The sequence below is a fragment of the Caretta caretta genome, chromosome 2 (genome assembly GCF_965140235.1).
Source record: "Caretta caretta isolate rCarCar2 chromosome 2, rCarCar1.hap1, whole genome shotgun sequence".
NCBI lineage: Eukaryota > Metazoa > Chordata > Testudines > Cheloniidae > Caretta > Caretta caretta.
This window is the reverse complement of record NC_134207.1, coordinates 61,104,192-61,123,562: the sequence shown is the minus strand read 5'-3', so window position 1 is coordinate 61,123,562 and position 19,371 is coordinate 61,104,192. Positions and strand designations below refer to the sequence as shown.

General features: G+C 42.1%; 1 protein-coding gene across 2 annotated transcripts in view; it reads right to left on the bottom strand.

Annotated features, from left to right (window-relative positions):
• CPA6 (carboxypeptidase A6) overlaps positions 1 to 17,922 on the bottom strand; it is a 111,377-nt gene extending 93,455 nt beyond the window's left edge. Inside the window, exon 1 of one of the 2 annotated variants that reach the window (XM_048840884.2) lies at positions 17,738 to 17,922. In XM_048840884.2, coding sequence (XP_048696841.1) covers positions 17,738 to 17,853 — 116 coding nt within the window. In that variant the 5' untranslated portion in view covers positions 17,854 to 17,922. The remainder of the gene's footprint in view (positions 1 to 17,737) is intronic. The other variant, XM_048840885.2, reaches the window with a different exon arrangement.
• Positions 17,923 to 19,371: the final 1,449 nt, after the last annotated feature.

Below are 19,371 nucleotides of genomic sequence, written 5' to 3'. Positions count from 1 at the left end.
ATTGAACAGAACCAGACCCACGACCAATCCCTGTGGGACCCCACTTGATACACCTTTCCAGCTTATCTGTGAACCACTGGTAACTACTCTCTGGGAACGATTTTCTAACCAGTTATGCACCCACTTTATAGTAGCTCCATCTAGGTTGTATTTTCTTAATTTGTTTCTGAGAAGGTATTGCGGGACAGTATCAAAAGCCTTACTAAAATCAGGGTATGCCACATCTACCACTTCCCTGCTATCCACAAGGCTTGTTACTCTGTCAAAGAAAGCTATTAGATTGGTTTGACATGATTTATTCTTGACAAACCCATATTGATTGTTACTTATCATCTTCTTATCTTCTAGGTGCATGCAAACCGAATGCTTGATTATATGCTTCATTATCTTTCCTGGTACTGAAGTTAAGCTGACTGGTCTATTATTCCCTTGGTTGTCCTTATTCCCCTTTTTATAGATTGGCACTATATTTGCCCTCTTCCAGTCCTCTGGAATCTCTCCCATCCTCCATAAGTTTTCAGAGATAATCGTGAATGACTCAGATATCTCCTCAGTCAGTTCCTTGAGTATTCTAGGATGCATTTCATCAGGCCATGGTGACTTGAAGGCAACTAACTTGTCTAAATAGTTTTTAATTTGTTCTTTCCCTATTTTAGCCTCTGATCCTACCTCATTTTCACTGGCATTCACTATGTTAGACATCTGATCTCCACTAACCTTTTTGGTGAAAACTGAAGCAAAAAAGGCATTTAGCACTTCTTCCATTTCCACATTTTCTGTTATTGACTTTCCCCCTGACTAAGTAATGGGCCTATCCTCTCCATGGTCTTCTCCTTAGACTTGCTTCCCAAGGAATCTTACCTACCAATTCCCTGAGTTTGCTAAAGTCTGCCTTCTTGAAACCCATTATCTTTATTCTGTTGTTTTCCCTCCTACCATTCCTTAGAATCATGAACTCTATCATTTCATGATGACTTTCACCCAAGCTGCCTTCCACTTTCAAATTCTCAACTGGTTTCTTCCTATCTGTCAAAATCAAATCTAGAACAGCCTCATTGCTAGTCACCTTCTGAAATAAAAAATTGTCTCCAATACATTCCAAGAACTTGTTGGATAATCTGTGCTCTGCTGTATTATTTTCCCAACAGATGGCTGGGTAGTTGAAGTCCCCCATCAACATCTAGTCCTGTGCTTTTGATGCTTTTATTAGTTGCTTTAAAAAAAAGCCACATCCACCTCTTCTTCCTGGTGGCCTACAGTATACCCCTACATGACATTACCTTTGTTTTTTACCCCTTTTATCCTTCCCCAGAAACTTTCAACTGGTTTGCCTATTTCCATCTCAACCTCAGTCCAAGGTTTGTATACATCTTTGATATACAAGGCAACACCTCCTCCCCTTTTTCCCTGCTTAGCCTTCCTAAGCAAGCTGTACCCTTCTATACCAATATTCCTGTCATGTGTATTATTCCACCAAATCTCTGTGAGCCAACTATGTCACAGTTTTGTATATTCACTAATATTTCTAGTTCTTCCTGTTTATGCCCCATCCTTCTTGCACTAGTATACAGACTCTAAGATACTGATGCTTTCCCCCCTATAGTTTCTCTTCTCTTTCCTTTGTCTCTGTTATGATTGTTCATGTGCCCCCAGATTCTGACCCTTTGAGTCTCCATGTTTTTGACTTACCTGTAGTCTTTTGTCTCCTGTCCCTGTCAAACCTAGTTTAAAGCCCACCTCATTAGGTTAGCCAGTCTGTATCTAAAAAAAATAGGAGGACTTATGGCACCTTTGAGCTGTAGCTCACGAAAGTTTATGCTCAAATAAATTTGTTAGTCTCTAAGGTGCCACAAGTCCTCCTTTTCTTTTTGCAGATACAGACTAACATGGCTGCTACTCTGAAATCTGTATCTAAAGATACTCTGTCTGGAATTGTAAAAAGCTATTTTCTCACCTATTCCTGACAAGCACAACCTATAAACAGTCTTCCTATTTCTAGGAAAGCAGAGTTTTACGTCATATTATCATCATAATAGAGACACTCTCTGATTTATCTAATAACTGGTCAGGTGAAAACAAAAAGAAATGTTTTGTCAATATTTGTTGTGCTTTCATGGTTTTTTATTTGTTTTACATATTTGTAATCTCTTCAGCTTTTGAAAACTGAATTTTTTTCTCAATGGAAAACTGATAAAATCTCCTCACAGAAAGTTCCTTAGGTCTACTTGGCAGCTTTTTTGTTCATAATGAAAACTGGGTTAACAAATAGGAGTGTTGAAATCTGAATGCTATGAAAGTCTGAACATACTCAAATGAATGAAATATGCTTTGTCAGCTTTAAATTAAAATCGTATGTGAATTGTTATAGTTCTGAGTGAATGCCAGTGAATCCGATGGAATATTTTCCTTAAACTTCTCAACGGAGTGTTTTAACAAGATGACTAGTACAGAACATAACTTCTAAGGATCTCTTAAAGAACAGAAAATTCCCTATAGTTAGGGACTGTAGAGTTTGAGTTGAACATTCTGTGTCCCTAATTTTTTGTTTTTTTAGTTAAGTACTTAGCAATTAAAAACTGAAGAGTTTTTTAATGATGCTGTCCCTTCTAATATGATTCTTTTCGTTTGTTGAGACTTGTGTTGGTTATGTCTGAGTCACACATACATTTAATTTAAATGTCAGCATTATATTAGGATGTAGTTGTGATTTGAGCTAAAATGACTGGGATTGCACTGAATCACTTTGTAGAGTCTGGAGCAGACATGCCAAACCTGCAAAAAACAAAACAAAGCAAAAAACAAAAAAACAAAAAAACCTGCAGAAATTGGGCTTGTTTTTGGCTTAATTGGCTTGTAAGTTGCTTATTGGCTAGTTTTTGGCTTGTAGCTTGTTGCTTGTTTGTCTTGTGGCTTGTTGTAGCTTGTTGCTTCTTTTTTTTGATCAGCTCCTGGCAAGCAGGAGTAAGGGGGGGCAAGCAGGGGCAAGGGGCAAGCCGGGGCAAAGGGGGAGAGAGTCAGGAGTGCACCGCGGGCCCAGCACAGTCCCAGACTTGCATGCCATGGGGATCTACTCACATAGAGTGTTGGGATTCTGAGGGATTGCGTTGTTTTGAAATGGGATTACCTTGATTTTTGGCTTAATGTGAAAGTTGGGGTGCTTATTTACCACGTGAAAGTTTGCAACTGTGGTCTGGAGACTCCTTTATGCCTCAGCCTATGCACTTTAATTCTGAAGATGAAGTTCAACAAAAGAAGATACCTGGTCAGTGGCTCTTGTGGATGGGTGAATAACTGTGTTTGGATATTTGTATTCAGAGGTGCTGGTATTCTAATGATGGCTGGAAACATTCAGTCAGGTAAAAGACTACAGGATAATGCATTTTTTGTTTGTGTGTATATATAATATAAAGATATCAAGGAAGAAATTATGGGATTTTTTCCCCCTCTAAACACACCAATTTGCTTCTATCTACTCCCCAACCAAGTAAAGAACTACTGCAGAATGACTTGGGTCAAAATATTTAAAAGTGGTCTCTGGTTTTCGGTGGCCCAGCTTGACACTTAAGGCCTCATTTTCAGAGTTGCTGAGCACCAGATGGTTTCAGATAATTCAGTACTCCTCAAAATCAGGCTGGACACGTAAAATTAGAGACAAATTATGACAAATTTTGGCCGAAGTGAGCCATGTGACTGAGAAGTTAAATACAGTATCTAGTTAGAATGCTCTTGTGCATCTGTGAAATTTCCCTCCAACTATTGTTCTGAAAGCTCTGCTCAAATATCTGCAAGATTAATACTTTTTCATTGATATTTGGAAATACGGTATTCTGGATCATAATTCTTACTACATCCCAAATTTAGCATTTGATTTGCCTATCTCTGGTAATTATGTTTTGTGGGGAGAAGGAGAAGCAGGAAATGTTCTGGCCAGAAGATATGACTCTAACTTTCTGCCTTTGCAGAAATCCTCTCTCATTTGTGATAAGACTAATAGTTTAAAGCAATGACACCAGCAGCACATGGCAGTCCAGAGGGCCCATCAGCAGCTAAAGCATATGGCAGATTCAAACGGCTAATTTAGAGCTGACAAGACAAAAGCCTGCGAAGGCTGCCAAAGAACCAGATGTCTTACGGCTGGAAGACTCTCTCTGCCATGTACTGAATCTTTGCTTCTGAGTTCTCTAATTCTTCTCCCAAGGAGGAAAAGGAATGTAATACACTGAGGCATTAACAACCTGCCACAGTCTGTGTGCTACCATGTTCATCAAAATGTTTCTGATCTAATTTTTTAAAAAAATTATATGCTTAAGGTTGCAAAACTCCTTTATTTTTGGTAAAATGAAAAATGCTCTGAAGTGACATACATTCTACTTAAAATGGTGCTTTGGGCTTCAGTGGATTGGTGTCTATTACCAATATTGCTTAATTTATAGGGAGTTATTTGCAACATAGTATCTATGAAATTTTCTGATTTGGTCTAATAAAGTTTGCCCCTGTGGCCAGATTTTATATATATATATTTGTACAATTCTGTGGTGAGGGTGACTAACCATGGTCACAGGTTGAATTAAAATGCATACCGGTCCCATTCACTTTGGAGAATTTTATAACCTTTGGATGGACATTCATGATTACGGCCAACTGACCAAAACCTGAATTTGCTAAGCTAATGTGCCCCTAAGTAATTCACATTTTTGAATCAATATCTGCATTTTCCCTACTAGAAAAACAATATTTCTGTGTTTTTTCAGAAGTGGCAAGAAACAAAGAATAAGGCAATAAAGCTTTTCATTCTACCTGAATAACCAGCAAAATTAGAAGCTCGAAGGAAAAAGAACTTTAAAAAAAACTTTCTGAGGATAAGACTAAAACACTAGGTTCTTGGTGTCCTTTACTCTTTTAGCCGTAATCCATTTTTGGAAGCTTTGTTGTCTTTGACCCTGAGTCTGTAGGAGTTCTGCATGAAGAATTCCCATTTATGTCAATGGATATCCTACATGAAAAGAACTTGCACAAACTGGCTCTGTCGGTCCTACACAGGAAAAATGTCCATGTATTCAATAATGTTTTGTTGGAGTGAGGTTGGTAGCACTGCATATAATAGGTGTTGGAAAGTTAACCACATAATACATGTCCTTAGTCTTTCACTTTAGAAGAACCCAAACCAAACAAACACACAGCCAGATCTTAATGGCCGGTAATTTTTTTGTTTTAAATCTTTTCATAAGACAAAGGTACTTGCAATGTCAAGGGATAACAGTTTGAGTTTAAGCAGATGTGATATCATGAATTTACTTAGTCAAAGAAATGTATTACTAAGAAATTTTCTACATGTAGGGCCTGATTCTGATTTCACTGGTAAAGGTCTCCTGCCATATCTGCATTGTGCCCAGGTTGTCCTACTAATATTCCAGCTGGTGAAACAATATATTTGTATTTTGAAAATTAAGGTTGAGATTAGGACTGAAAAGGGGCTCCAAAAACTCAGAGGGATGGAAGTCATAGATGTCAGATGAGCAAAGGCTGGCTCCTCTTCTGGAGCCAGTCACCAGGAGAGTACACAGAAGTGGAAGAACATAGCAGGCTACCTCTACTTAATTTGTTGGATCCTGATCATTGTCAGGTTATGAATGTGGTTCAAGCAACTGTGCAAACTTCCTGCTACTACCACATTGGACCTTGTTCTTGCCTGCCTTCTGCAATCCTTATCCAATCTTGTTCCTGACTCCTGCTTCGCTCCTGGCCCGCTCCTCACTCCTAGCTCCCACCTTGCTCTTGATCCTCGCCTTCGTCCAGTTCCTGCCTTTTCACCTTGCTCCTGACCATTGGCTACCAATCCTGGCTCTGATCCCTGCCTCCGACTCCAGCCCTGGCATTTGGTATCTGACCCCGCCTCTGATACTCAGGTTCAATTCCTGATCCTGACTTTGGCTGTACTCCCTGGCTCTGGTATTTGGCAGTTGACTCTGGCTCTTACCCCTTCCCTGACCTGGATGCCTGCTTTTCCCCCTTGACCTGACTCCTGCTGAGACCACTAGGCCAGAATGCCCATGTCCCAGTTCCTAACAGATATACATTTTAACTTTCTGTATGCAAGTTGCTCTTGTAAATGTTTTCGCTTACAATTTGGAAGGTTTAAAATATACCCTCTTATGACAAAAATATTCACATATACACACATCCTCTGAGGTGGTGCTAGATTCATTATCCTCATACCTGTTGTCTTCGGTTATCCATAGAACAAGTCCAGTGTAGGCAACAGTAGAACTACTTTCTCCCACACTTCTGCCACCATGCCACAACCCTGACTTGGTTTGGAAGTAATTCAGTCTCCGTGTCCAAAGGGTCAGATATGCGGGGAGGGGAGAGAAGGCGATGGAGCTCTTCTAAACTCTGTCCACAAAATAAATCTCACACATGTGAGGTGCCAAAATGAAATACCCCTCAAAGTGCAGGCATTTAAAATACAATCATGTATATGGCTTGGCTCCCCTTCAGTGGGGCTTGAAATATGCCGATGGCTCTGCTACTTTTCTGGGGCCGGGTTCTTTTCCTTCCTCCTTTATTTATTAAAAAATAAATGGCAATATCCTCCTAACACCATCCATTGTGGCACCAAAATGAGACCTTTGTTCACAGTTAGTTGTGTGGATCAGTGACCCGCTTTCTCATGGGTACTGAAATAGTTAACAACGTTGACATTTAACTTAACAGCTCTGGGCATCTGAGCTAACACTTCCCTGAGATGAACAAGCATTTTACTGCTCTCAGCGCTATTGTTCCTGGCTCTCTGCTGACTCTCACCTCTGCATCGGTTACACTTGGTACACATTTTCTTCACAACCAAAAGAGCTAAAGACCTACTTTTTGTGCAAATGGAAGCCGCGATTCTGGAGACCAATACTGTAGCTTCAGAGAGGTGCCAACACAAACTATAGTCACATCCCAACTGTTTGAATCCCATCCTTGTCCATTCAAATCATCTTAGCATCTCTGCTAAGACCATCAAGCTCAGTGCAAATATTAGTCTACTATCCACAGAATGGAAACCCCTAACTTATTTCAGATACAGTTTAGTTTCTTTCTCTCTCTCTCTCTTTTGTAGTAAGGTCCTTGTAGAGATGGCTGCTGGGTCTTTGAACAAACCGATTAGACAATTATAAAGAGATTTTGCATAGTATCTCTTGTCTTCCATCCCACTTTAAAAACAAATTCCAAAATTGAAATAATTGGTATTAATAAGTTTGTCTTCTTAGGCAAAACATTGTTATTAATCAGCTTACCTCTTTTGTCCAAAATAACCATTATTTGGGTTGAATATGATTTACTTTTATTTGTAGAGGACATAAAGAAACAAAGCCCAGTAGTGCAATGCTCTGACCAAACAGGTAGTAGAAATACAGACCTTATGCCAAAGAGATTTACAGTTTAGATTTACAACAAGATGGGAGATGGATGGGAGACAAACAAATGGGGTGGTGTCTGAGTGCATGGGTAACAATAAAATGAGCAGCTTTTTCACAGCAGGCTGTAATCTCAGCTCACCACCTGCCTAGCCACTAAACTGACAGCAAGGTCCTTTGAAAATGGCAACTGAGAAAATGAGCAGAAGCCTTCTGTGAAATAATTATTGATGCAAATCACTATGAGGGAAACTACATTCCATCAATGAGATGTTATTTGCCAAAAGATCTGTCCTCAAGCGGCATGTTCACTTTCACTACCACTGTTGCCGGTTTCCCAGCTGATGTTATCAAAGAGCACCTCCCATGTGTTTGTTCCCTGCCTAAGGTGAAATGATGCAGTGTGTATATGGTGTGTATGTTTTTTGTTAAAGTGGGTTAAATCCTATATGGCCATATTTGACTTGTCTCAACCTTAAGAGTGGGAGGACATCTCACAGAAAGAAAGAAAGAAAGAAAGAAAGAAAGAAAATTGTTCAGGTCCTTTTATAGTATTTATATTACTCAGAGCTGTGATTAATATTAAACTTTAAGGTTACTGTGGAATTTGTCCCATCAGAGGACAGCTGCCTTCCTCATGGCTAAAGGAATATGATTTAGAAAACTATAAAATGACTATTTGGGAGAAAAAGTGTGCAGTAGACAATTTTCCACTAAAGAATAACATGTAGAAATACATTACACAGGCTCAAAACCAGGCATAGAGCAGCAGTGTTTATTTTCATTATTAGGTTAGGTGCTAAAGTAAAATTCAATTAATAATAAATTCCATGCATTTATTTGAATGTTCAGTTAACATATGCACATGAAAACATAATTGATTCCTATGTCACACATTGCAATGCATGTACAAAATGAATTTATTTCCATGTGCAATCATTTCAATATATAAAGGTGCAGAGGCCAAGATAACATGCATACATTAGTGTACATTTGGTAGGATTGGTACAAACTGTTTTGGAATAGCCTTCCAAGGGAAGCAGTGGGGGCAAAAGACCTATCTGGCTGCAAGATTAAACTTGATAAGTTTATGGAGGTGATGGTATGATGGGATAATATGATTTTGGCAATTAATTGATCTTCAAATATTCATGGTAAATAGGCCCAATGGCTGGTGATGGGATGTTAGATGGGGTGGGATCTGAGTTACTACAGAGAATTATTTCCTGGGTATCTGGCTTGTGAATCTTGCCCATATGCTTAGGGTTCAGCTGATCGCCTTATTTGGGGTCGGGAAGGAATTTTCCTCCAGGGCAGATTGGAAGAGGCCCTGGAGGTTTTTCGCCTTCCTCTGTAGCATGGGGCACGGGTCACTTGTTGGAGGATTCTCTGCTCCTTGAAGTCTTTAAACCATGATTTGAGGACTTCAATAGCCCAGATATAGGTGAGAGGTTTATCGCAGGAGTGGGTGGTTGAGATTCTGTGGCCTGCATTGTGCAGGTGGTCAGACTAGATGATCATAATGGTCCCTTCTGACCTTAATATCTATGAATCTATATTAATGGCTATGTAATCCGGGATTACATTGCAGTACAGAAATTAGAGCTGCAGAGAGCTATTAAACCATCTAGTCCAGTCTTCTGTCAAAGGACCTTATTTCCTATTATGTCCCTAAACAAATTAACCTGATTCAAAATTTCAAGGAAAATCAGACTTTACCCTCTAGATACTCCAGCTATATAAACTGTCAAAAAAAAAAAAACCCACCTACATTGTGCATAAAAACAAACCAGTTATGTAGTGATAACATTAGCTTTTATACAGTGATTTTTTTCATCCTTCTAAGTTAAAGGAAAAGTATACTGTTCCCTGTGCTTCCATTTCCCATTTGTAAAATGGAAAGTGAAGTGACTTGACCAGGTTCACACAAATCAGTGGTATAGCCGGGAAGAGAACACAGGTTTCTAACTTCCAGTCCAGTCTTCTATCCAATGGGCCATACTCCTGTCAGCTGGTGCTATTAAAAGCTAAGAATGCTGACAATAATTTTTAAAGGTTCCATCACAAACTCTTTCTCAGATATTTTTTTCTCTGTGCAATGTTAGCAATAATGAAAAGAAAGCTTCAAAGAACTAAAAACCCCACAGGCTATAGGAAAGCAAGTCTTGAATGTATCTGCTGGTGTTTATTGTATTTAATGCAAAGTTTCTTGTTTTTACAAGCAAGAAAACTCTACTAAAAGTGAGCATTTGACTGTTCCTCTTGGGCATTATGGCCCTGTCTTGCTCTGACATTCCTTTTTTGTGTAACATCTGGTACTTTACTGCACATAGTCTAAAGATAAATACCATACTTGTAATTTGATAAGTTTTAAAAACTACCCTCTTTTAGTTTGGCCATTTATTTAACTATCTTTGCAAGCAGTAAAGTCCTTTTAACCACAATGAATTTTAAAAATTCTTTCCTTGTTTCTCTGAAGCTTGAGCTGTTTTTTGTCTCTGAACAAGTCATGTTTCCAAACAGGATGGATGAACTATTAATTGCTGAGTATATCTTGATAATTATTTCTTCTGTGGTGGTGCTGCCAAAATGGGTCATCCTGGTATCATGCCTGTACTCCCTCCAGTTCATACAATTCTTTGTCCTTTTTTAACAGACACTGATCATTTAGCAATTTAGCTGCCAATATGTCAGTAACTTTAGATAAACCTGAAAGCTGATAAATGTTATCACTGATAGGATGAACCTTTTAAAATGCTGAATGTTGTTTGCCTTGATCGCATATAATGTGACAATTTATCTTTGAAAACTGGGACTAGTTGTCAGGGCCTAGCCTAGTCAGGTTTGCAAGAATATCTTTTTGTCTCATGTGTTTTGTTTTTTGATTGGAAACCCAGGCAGATTCTGGCCATTTGTCATGCCCCCATTTAAAGTGACGTTAGTCCTTCAAGTGTTCTATAAGCTTTAGAGTGGGAGTTTTGCCTGTAGCAGGATTTCAGGACAGTTTCTGATGTGGGCTTATACAGGTGTCAGCTCTCACTTTGGCAACTGTAGGCTTCTTTGGTCTCAAAGAAGAGAATGTAGGATTTACTGAAAATTGCTTTCTGAATGAAAATCAATATTGATAGGAAAAATAATTATAGGCTAATTGGGAGGAGAAGAGGAAAAAATATAATGTTGGGATGGGGGGTTGTTTCTGTTGGGATAGGGGTGTACACATGACTTACACTGCAGGGGAAATTGTCTGTCTTTACCTCCTGCCTGGCAACAAAAGAAAATGTACTGTTAGAACAAAGCTAAGTGTATGCTTTCAGTTTCCGGTGCTATCTGCATAGTCGTAAATATTAATTTTGCTTACATTAATCTGTAACTATTTGACAGGTCACCAAACTATGACAACATATTGATTTTCCTTCATTCTTTGCCTTTTCATTGTGTAGATTTCATTAAACATGTTAAATATTTAAAATTTTAATACAAAAAAGGAATAGATTTTTTTTATCTTCATAGATGTAATATTGTATAAGGGACGGGAGGGGACAGGAAGTACATTATCTAGGTACTACTTCTGAAAAATGGGTATAATGAGATTTAACTCACAAAGATATTGAGAATGCATTATTTGTATTTACTGTATTTACATAATACCTTTTATTGAGGATATCTATTACAAACTATAATTTCGTGCACTGTGTGGGTCTAGGGCCTTGCCTACACTAGACCAATCAATTGGTTGTTCTGTACCATGTTAAATACAAATGATTCAGGGTCCTGTTGGTACCCACCCTGAATTGGTGTAAGGTCTGCTCTGGCCTCCACATAATGGCTGCCTTATGCCGATTGTGGTGGCCGTTGTTTTTAGATGTCAGGATTTCAGGCAAACTCTGTGCATGTTGATCGTGCAGTAGGATTTTATTTCACCGCAGCTGGCCAGTATACGAAACGTATGGAAAAAAGTGCAGAATTTTATTTCCCTCTCTTTCCATATGCCTGTGTCCCAAACCCCTTGATTTTTGCAAAGAAATTTGCTCATTCTTGGGCTCTCTTCTTTCCTTGCAGGATACAAGTAACAACCATTGTCATCAGTGGGAATTATTCATATCTTTCAGGGAGAGACTTGGACATCAGATGTTTTTTCAACACACATTGTCACAAACATTTATTTGTATTACAGTAGGGCTCAGAATTATTCCCTTGCTAAGGGATTGCGATAGGTGCTGTATAAACACACATGAAGATGTGGGGCAAAATTTTCAAAGTCACTATGTATCTTAGGAAAATGGGACTTAGATACTTACGTCCAAGGGCTGGGGAAGGGGGATGTCTGGGATATGGTTGCAAGGGCTTGGCTTGGTTGTAACTGGAGATAGTTGCTCAAGGGAAGACCATAGACAGCCCCCTATGAACTCTTCCTGCTGCTGCTACTGTTTTCCACAGAGGTAGAGTGGAGTTTGGTGCTAAGTGTGGATCCCTCCAGGTTGGGGGGTCTGAAAACAAGGGGTTTCTCCTTTTTAGATAATTTTAACTAAAACTCATCATAAAAGTGTCATGTACTTGTTCTTGCAAAAAATTCTCAGTACCACGCATAGAACATTACATTTTTTAACTTTTTATATTCCTTTTTCATATATAATTATATACAAGGGACATTTGAAGGTCAGTGGGATCCGATCTTATACTTCCTAAAGAACCATTCTTTTTGGAAGACCATAATGCTTTGGGACTTCCCCAACCTACCTGCATTGTATTCTGACCAGTTATGCAAATTACAGTACAAAGGAGGGAAAGCACAGCTAAAAATTCTCCAAAAGGTTGATCTAATCCAATATCTTTTTTAGGTAGAGAGGAAACATTCATGGATTAAGCATCAAATTTGAAATGCCTAGACTTAAAGGAGCAAAACTTTCAAATTTTGGCAGTATTGATTTTACCCTTCATCCTTCAGAAGGAGATAAATTGAATGCCAGGCAACTTACAATGTATTGGGATTTCAGATGATGAGACATTAAAAAATCAGAGCCATGTTGCTAGGAGCAGAGTGGGGCTAGAGCGCTCAGAACCACTGTGGATCCCAGAGATCCAGGCTGATCTCAGAAATCAGTGGGTTTTGTGGCCAGATTTCTAGAAGGGGATGCTTTAAGTACTATGAAAGCCCTCTAGTTGTGCTCACAGTGTTCCATGATTTGGAAGTTGCCAAAACCACAGTATGTATGTAGCTTCCATGTTTGTGTACAGCTGGTAAACATGGTTATTTGGGACATAACTCAGCCACTGTGACTTCTTTTTGTTGTGTTTTAAACATAACAAAACAAACCACCCTACCACCCTGTTTGTCCTCAGATTACAAAATTTGGAAAAAAATGCCACAAAGGGAATTGTACAATTCTCCTCCCACCTTCGACAACAGGATCTCCTCTCAAGCCTTGTTCCATAAGAGGGAGGAATCCCCCAACCATTTTGTGTAAAGCACCACAAGAATACAGGCACTATACCATAGTATATAAATGTAATACTCATTAAACTATCTGAACTTTGACTGAATGTTCCCAGTTTTGCTAGCTGCTGATTATCTACAAGACATGGTTATGCATACCCGGAATAATTAATAACACCAATCTGAAATAAGCAAACTTCATGGAATGTGATGCCCTAGCCATGTAGCCATGTCTATGTATGTCATATTTTTGGTTTTAAAGAGTTTTTCTTTCTCTTTTCAAGTTCTCCTACCTGTTGTCTGCCTCAGCATCATTTTTAGACTCTGTAGGTACCTAATTACTTATGAGTCTGAGCAAATGTGTCATGTAGCTAGCCAAAAAAAATTGGCAACGCAACTGGTATGTGTGATTGCCACTCTTTCTGTGCCTCGCATTTCTATTGAGATGAATGAACTCTAGTTATAACACCCAACACCGCAGTTGCAAATTGGGGTTAAAACCCCAAACCGCTTTAGCTGATGGATGAGTTTCCTCCGTTTTTCAGCCCATGCCTCCATTCGATGGTTTGAGGCAGGATTGCTGGCACTGTTCTGGAAATAACTGTAGCAAAACTCCTCAGAGCAGCAGGATGGGTTGGAAAGGTAGTGTCACAGCTGCTTCGGGGAGAGGGGGAATTTGCACAAATGCCGAGGAGCAAGTGGAGAGAATAGAGCTGACCTAGGAAAGATAGTGAACTGGGGATGTACCTTTGACTTCACAGGTCTTGACCACTGACAGGAGCTGACTCTTTTCCCAAGTGGCAGTGGCTATTAGAAAGCCCTTCTGTTCTTTGGCAGCAACAGCTGCTCCTCTCCTACACCTGTCTGCAACTCCATTCTGTTCCCTCCCTGTCTGTTTCCCCCGATATCTCTGAAGGCGTTCGGGAAAGGAGTACATGAGAGTATCAGCAGCTATAGGTCAGAGTCCCAGCTGAACATCTGCAAGTGTCTTCCTGCCTCTTGGTGCTGCTTTGAGTTCTGCTACAGCCATCCCCAGAGCAGCACCAGTACTCCTGCCTCAGACGAAGTCTTTTTATTTTTAAAAAGAGGGTTTTTATCCTCAAGCCCCCATTATGGATTTGTTACACTTAAAGCTGTGCCTGTCACATAGATACCGCAATGACGACAGGATGCTTCAGCTATACCTGAATACTTTAGATCAGGGGTGGGCAAACTTTTTGGCCTGAGGGCTGCATCAGATTTCTGAAATTGTATGGAGGGCCGGTTAGGGGAGGCTGTGCCTCCCCAAACAGCCAGGCATGGCCCAGCTCTGGCCCCATCCAACCCCATCTGCTTCTCGCCCCCTGACAGTCCCTCTGGGACTCCTGCCCCATCCAACCCCCCTGTTCCCTGACAACTGCCCCCCGGGAACCCCTGTCCCATCCACCCCCCTGCTCTCTGTCCCCTGACCACCCCCGGACCTCCCTAACTGCCCCCCCCATCCAACTCCCCCCTCTCCTTCCTGACTGCCCCCCCCGGGACCCCTGCCCCATCCAACCACCCCTTCTCCTTGACCGCTCCCAAACCCCCTGCCCCTGACTGCCCCCCACCGCCTCATCCAACCCCCCCTCTCCTTCCTGACTGCCCCCCCGGGACCTCTGCCACATCTAACCACCCCTTCTCCCTGTCCCCTGACTGCCCCCAGAACCCCTGCCCCTGATTGTTCCCCACCACCCCATCCAACCCCACCTCTCCTTCCTGACTGCTCCCCCAAACCCTGCCCCCACTCAACCACCCTGTTCCCTGCCCTCTGACTTCCCGGACCCCTATCCACACCCCCACCCCCTGACCACCACCCCTGAACTCCCCTGCCCTCTATCCAACCCCCCTCCCCTGCTCCCTGCCCCGTGACCACGCTGCATGGAGCACCAGTGGCTGGTGGTGCGGCTGCACCAGGACAGGCAGCCGCCACGCAGAACAGAGCACCGGATCACGCCAGGCCCCACAGCTGCGCTGCCCTACGAGCTCGCTGCTCCGCCACCCAGAGCATTGCGCCGGCGGAGCAGTGAGCTGAGGCTGCGGCGGGAGGGGGAACAGCGGGGGAGGGGCTGGGGGCGAGCCTCCCGGACCAGGAGCTCAGGGGCTGAGCAGGATGGTCCCGTGGGCCGTTGTTTGCCCACCTCTGCTTTAGATTGATAAATTTCTTTAAAAGAAAGTGAGGGGTTGGTGGTGGCAGCATCCCTTTTTACAGTGAACAGAGAAAAACTGTGTCCCTTTCTTGACTGTTGTTCTTAAGAGCACTTCACTAATCCATGGCTGTCAAACGAGTTCAGTAATGATAATCACACCTGCTCAATTGTTGCAATTCTGTACAGTTTATAATCTGGAGCACAGAAAGGATCAGTGAAATAAAGTGATTCTGCCCAGGCCCAAGACCTGTTGAGAGAGGCTTCAGAAGTGCAAGAGATACCTGGCATCTTAAAGGGATCTTTTCAATTTGAAAAATCATATTTGTCTGATTTTTTTAACTTACTATTTCCACAAGTAACACTTATGGCTAATATAAATGAAAGAAAGTAAAGGGGGAAATATTTTTCTAGTTTGCTCTATGCATTTGACAGCACTTTGCGACTAGTAAATTTCTCTGTGTTTGTTGCGCACACCCAGATCCTGTAAGCTTATCGGAACTGGGCTAACTTCTGTAGGAAGGACCATATTCCTGGGTCCCGCTGTGTGGAGTAGTTTGCAGGATAGGGGCCATATAATGCAGATAGTTGTTTGTGCGGGTCTTTCAAAAAGCAACAGGAGAAGAAGTAAAAAAACAAAAACCAAAAAAACACGTAAGAAAATGTGCTTGTGAACCCAATTAGTAGAGGGAGTTGGGGTCACGTATTATACCTAGGGTTGGGCATCTCACCATTCCAAAAATATTTGGTTAACTGACCAGTCAAATAATGTAAAAATGGTCAAATAGTTTAAAGCACTAATTTATTTGAACAATAACAACAGTAAGACTTGTGGTCTTCAATAGGCTTAGACTTTGGTAGATACTTATGCCTAATTGAAAAACACTAAGTTACTTAACTGAATTATTTTAACTCCATTTTATTGTGTTTCACATTTTTCGGAGTTCTAAAAAATGAAAGAATTGTGCCATGATGTACTCAGAAAGGAGCACCGCGTAAATGAGGGCATTCTCCCTGGTATATCTGACAATATTTGATTATGATAAAGAAATAATAGGCAGTCAATTGACATTATTTGACTTATCAATTGACTGGCTTGCAAAGCCTAATAGTGCCTGAAACTACTTTTGACTTTCTGTCTTAATTGATTAAGTTTTAACTTGACTGTCTCATTTAAGCCTAGAAGATATAGACAAGACATTTTCAATATATTATAATATATACAACTGGTACTCATGAAAGGTGCCAGATTCACAGTACTGGGAAACTGAACTCCTCCCTATTTATCTGCAAATAAATGCAGTACAGCCATAATGTAAAGACAATCACTTCTGGGGATAAGGCCACAGAGAGCCATAAATCCTTCAATGAGCTCCATGTGGGTGGAACCCGGCACTGACACACAGCTTATTGTAGGATCCTGGCGTCAGAGGGGAATTCCGTCTCTCTGTCCACCCCTCTCTGATACTGCCAACAAGAGTGCTTGTTTTTTGAGATGTTGATGCCTATACCCCAGGGACACTCGGCCTGAGACGGCAAAACAGCTGTCACATGTTAAGTACTTTCTGTCACTACTGGTGACCTAGAGGTGAAAGGCTTCATATCACGTTACCAGTTCCCATAGCCAGCCATTCCCTGGAGCCTAGGGTATGGCTTTTAAACTTCAGTAAATGTGGTTTCAGCAGTGGAATTAATGTACCTAGTTGACTGCTTTAATAAAATAAAAGTGGAAATACAGTTCTTACTTCCAGGGTTACTTGTGCTGATTAAGAAATTTGCGGATCAGTTTTAATGAATTTTATACTATTTGTGGAAAATACACCATTTTGCTACTAGTGTACTACTATGTTTAGCAATCCCCCTATCTTTGGTTAGAAATTAATGGATGATGTTACCACATCTATTGATGATAATATTATTTTGGTTAAATACTTAATAAAGATCTATTCCACAAAAAGTGTATGTAGCCGTATATATGTGCCCTTACTGAAAAGTCTAGCATAGTAAGAACACCCAGGGCCCAACGATGTTACACAGTCTTTCACTGATATGTAGACCATACTGTCCCCTTTCTAACACAAAGATTACTCTTAAATAAGTAAAGGTCTAATTTTAAATAATGTAAAAATATCACCAAAATCTCTTATAGCTAAATTAATCAGTTTCCCTTGATGTTTTGGATTTGATATTTTTTTTGCATTCAGTAAGATTATTTTACTTTCTCTTAACCAGTTCATTAAGTTTCAGAAAACATGTACATTCACTTTTACAAGAAATGCAAACTTCCATTGCTTTAGAATAAAATGCAGCCTCCCTCCGGGTTTTTTTTTTTTAAATCCTCTGTGTAAAAGGAAAATTCTTGTTTCTAAATAGACAGGTCATATTCGTGCAATGCAAATGCTTTGGAGGTAGCATCCTTCATACTTAAGTATTAGCGTGTGTGTGTGTGTGATATTACCAAAAAGAGCACTAGAGCATAATGCATTTAAGATCCGGTGTAAGGCAAAAAGTTAAGGGGGGGGGGGGGGGAATAGCCAGATTCCTACCGCTAACATGGCTAGATCTTAGAGGAGAAAGAAAAAGGCGATCTGAGTATTTCGTGGGTGGTTGCTGTTTTAGTAAGTAGGGGTGTTTAAGCCGACCCCCCTAACCAGTAAGGACAAGTCCAGGAGCTCATCAACCCCAGTGCAAACAGGAGGTGTGAGTAGTGCAACGCGAGCTCGAAGCGGACTTACCCGGCGTAGCGGTTGTTGTAGAGGTAGCTGTGCGCTGGCACCCAGGTCTTGAGGAAGAGCAGACAAAGCGGCAGAAGAGCAGCTCTCCGGCCAGTGGGAGTCACAGGGAGGTTCATGCTGCGAGGAACCAGGGATGCACTTAAGCGCCCCGCTGCAGCAGCCGCGCCGCGTCCAGGTGGCTGGCAGCTCCCATGCACACAAAGCAGCAGCCCGCGCCGATCTCCCGGGCTGGGGGGGCGGGGGGGGGGGGACGACAGGGCGGGGGAGGTGTCGCTGGTCTGCACCAGTAGCTAAGCGGATGAAGAAAGTTGCGGGTCGGGGGTTGCCTGTCGGCGGCAGGAGCCGGGTCGGGCTGGGGCTGGGCCCTGGGGACGGGCAGGGGGCAGGAGAGGGGCACCAGGCACGGGTGAGGCAGGCAGGCGCCCGCCCGTGTGAGCTAGCCCCAATATGCCGCTGCAGTCTCAGCGCCAAGGGGAGGGGATGGGCAGCCACAGCTGGAGGGGCAGAGGGCAGAGCAAGAGGGAGGGCGGCGGTCAGGGGGGCTGGTGCTTGGGGCGAGCAGCTGCATCCCAGGTGTCTCCCCCCCTGCCCCCCGGAGGAGGATGCGCTGGGAGCCAGGGGGTTCCTTGGGATGTGACTGTGCGCGGTCCAGGGGCTCCCTGCCCCTCACAGATCTAAACGGCCTCCACGCGGAGCGTGTCCCGGGGTGGTGCCGGCGATGGAGAGTCCCCCTGGCACAAGCTGACCCCCGGCTTTCCCCCGGCATTTGGCAGTTTCACGGGCACTGCCTCGTGCGGTGCACGCCTGGGCGCTGCTGCCGCCCGGGCCAGGCAGGGTTAACCCCGGGCACATGCTTTGGAAAGCTCCTGGAGGCACGCGGCGAGTCGATGGCATTTGGTCAGCCAAAGGAGTTCAAAACGTTGCTGGGACGAGAGCTTCTTTTCCGGTGAGCGAAATGATTTGGCCTTTCGGTCAACGAAGAACATGATCTGCTTTGTTAGGGCCACTGGGAAAGCCACCAGCCGTGCTCTTATTCTGTGCCTAGCCACCAGCCTAAAATAAATCGCCCCCAGGCAGGAGCGATGTGTGGTGTTATGTTACTCCGGGACAGATCCAAACCGAATATTTTAGGCAATACCGTATGTTTTATAACGGGGCAGGCCTGACTGCCGGCTCCCCGCACCTTACTCTTCCGGTGGTGGCACAGACAAATCTTGCAATGCTTGGCCTGTAAAAGAGAGACGGTTAACACACCATAAGTGTCATTGCTGGAGATTATTTCAAGCGTTTGTTAGTCCTAGAGGGGATTTTTAATGAAAGATAAACTTCCATATAATGTCAAGAGTGGAGAAAGGCAATTAGAAGTGGTGAAGGAGAGAAAAAGATGCATTGGACAGTTGTAAGCAATGTTCCCTCTAATTTTTGACAGGCCCTGTGCGTGCAGAAATTCTTCTGTGCAAATTTTTGAAGCAGAGTTCAAATTTGTGCACCATGAGGCAAATGCACCCAAGCGAGTAAAATGCATATACATTTAATTTGCAATTTGTGATAATAATGGTTTTACACCATGTTATTTTATAAATGTCATTTTAAAATACTTAGAAAAAGGATATTTAACCATTCTTCATGAAGCA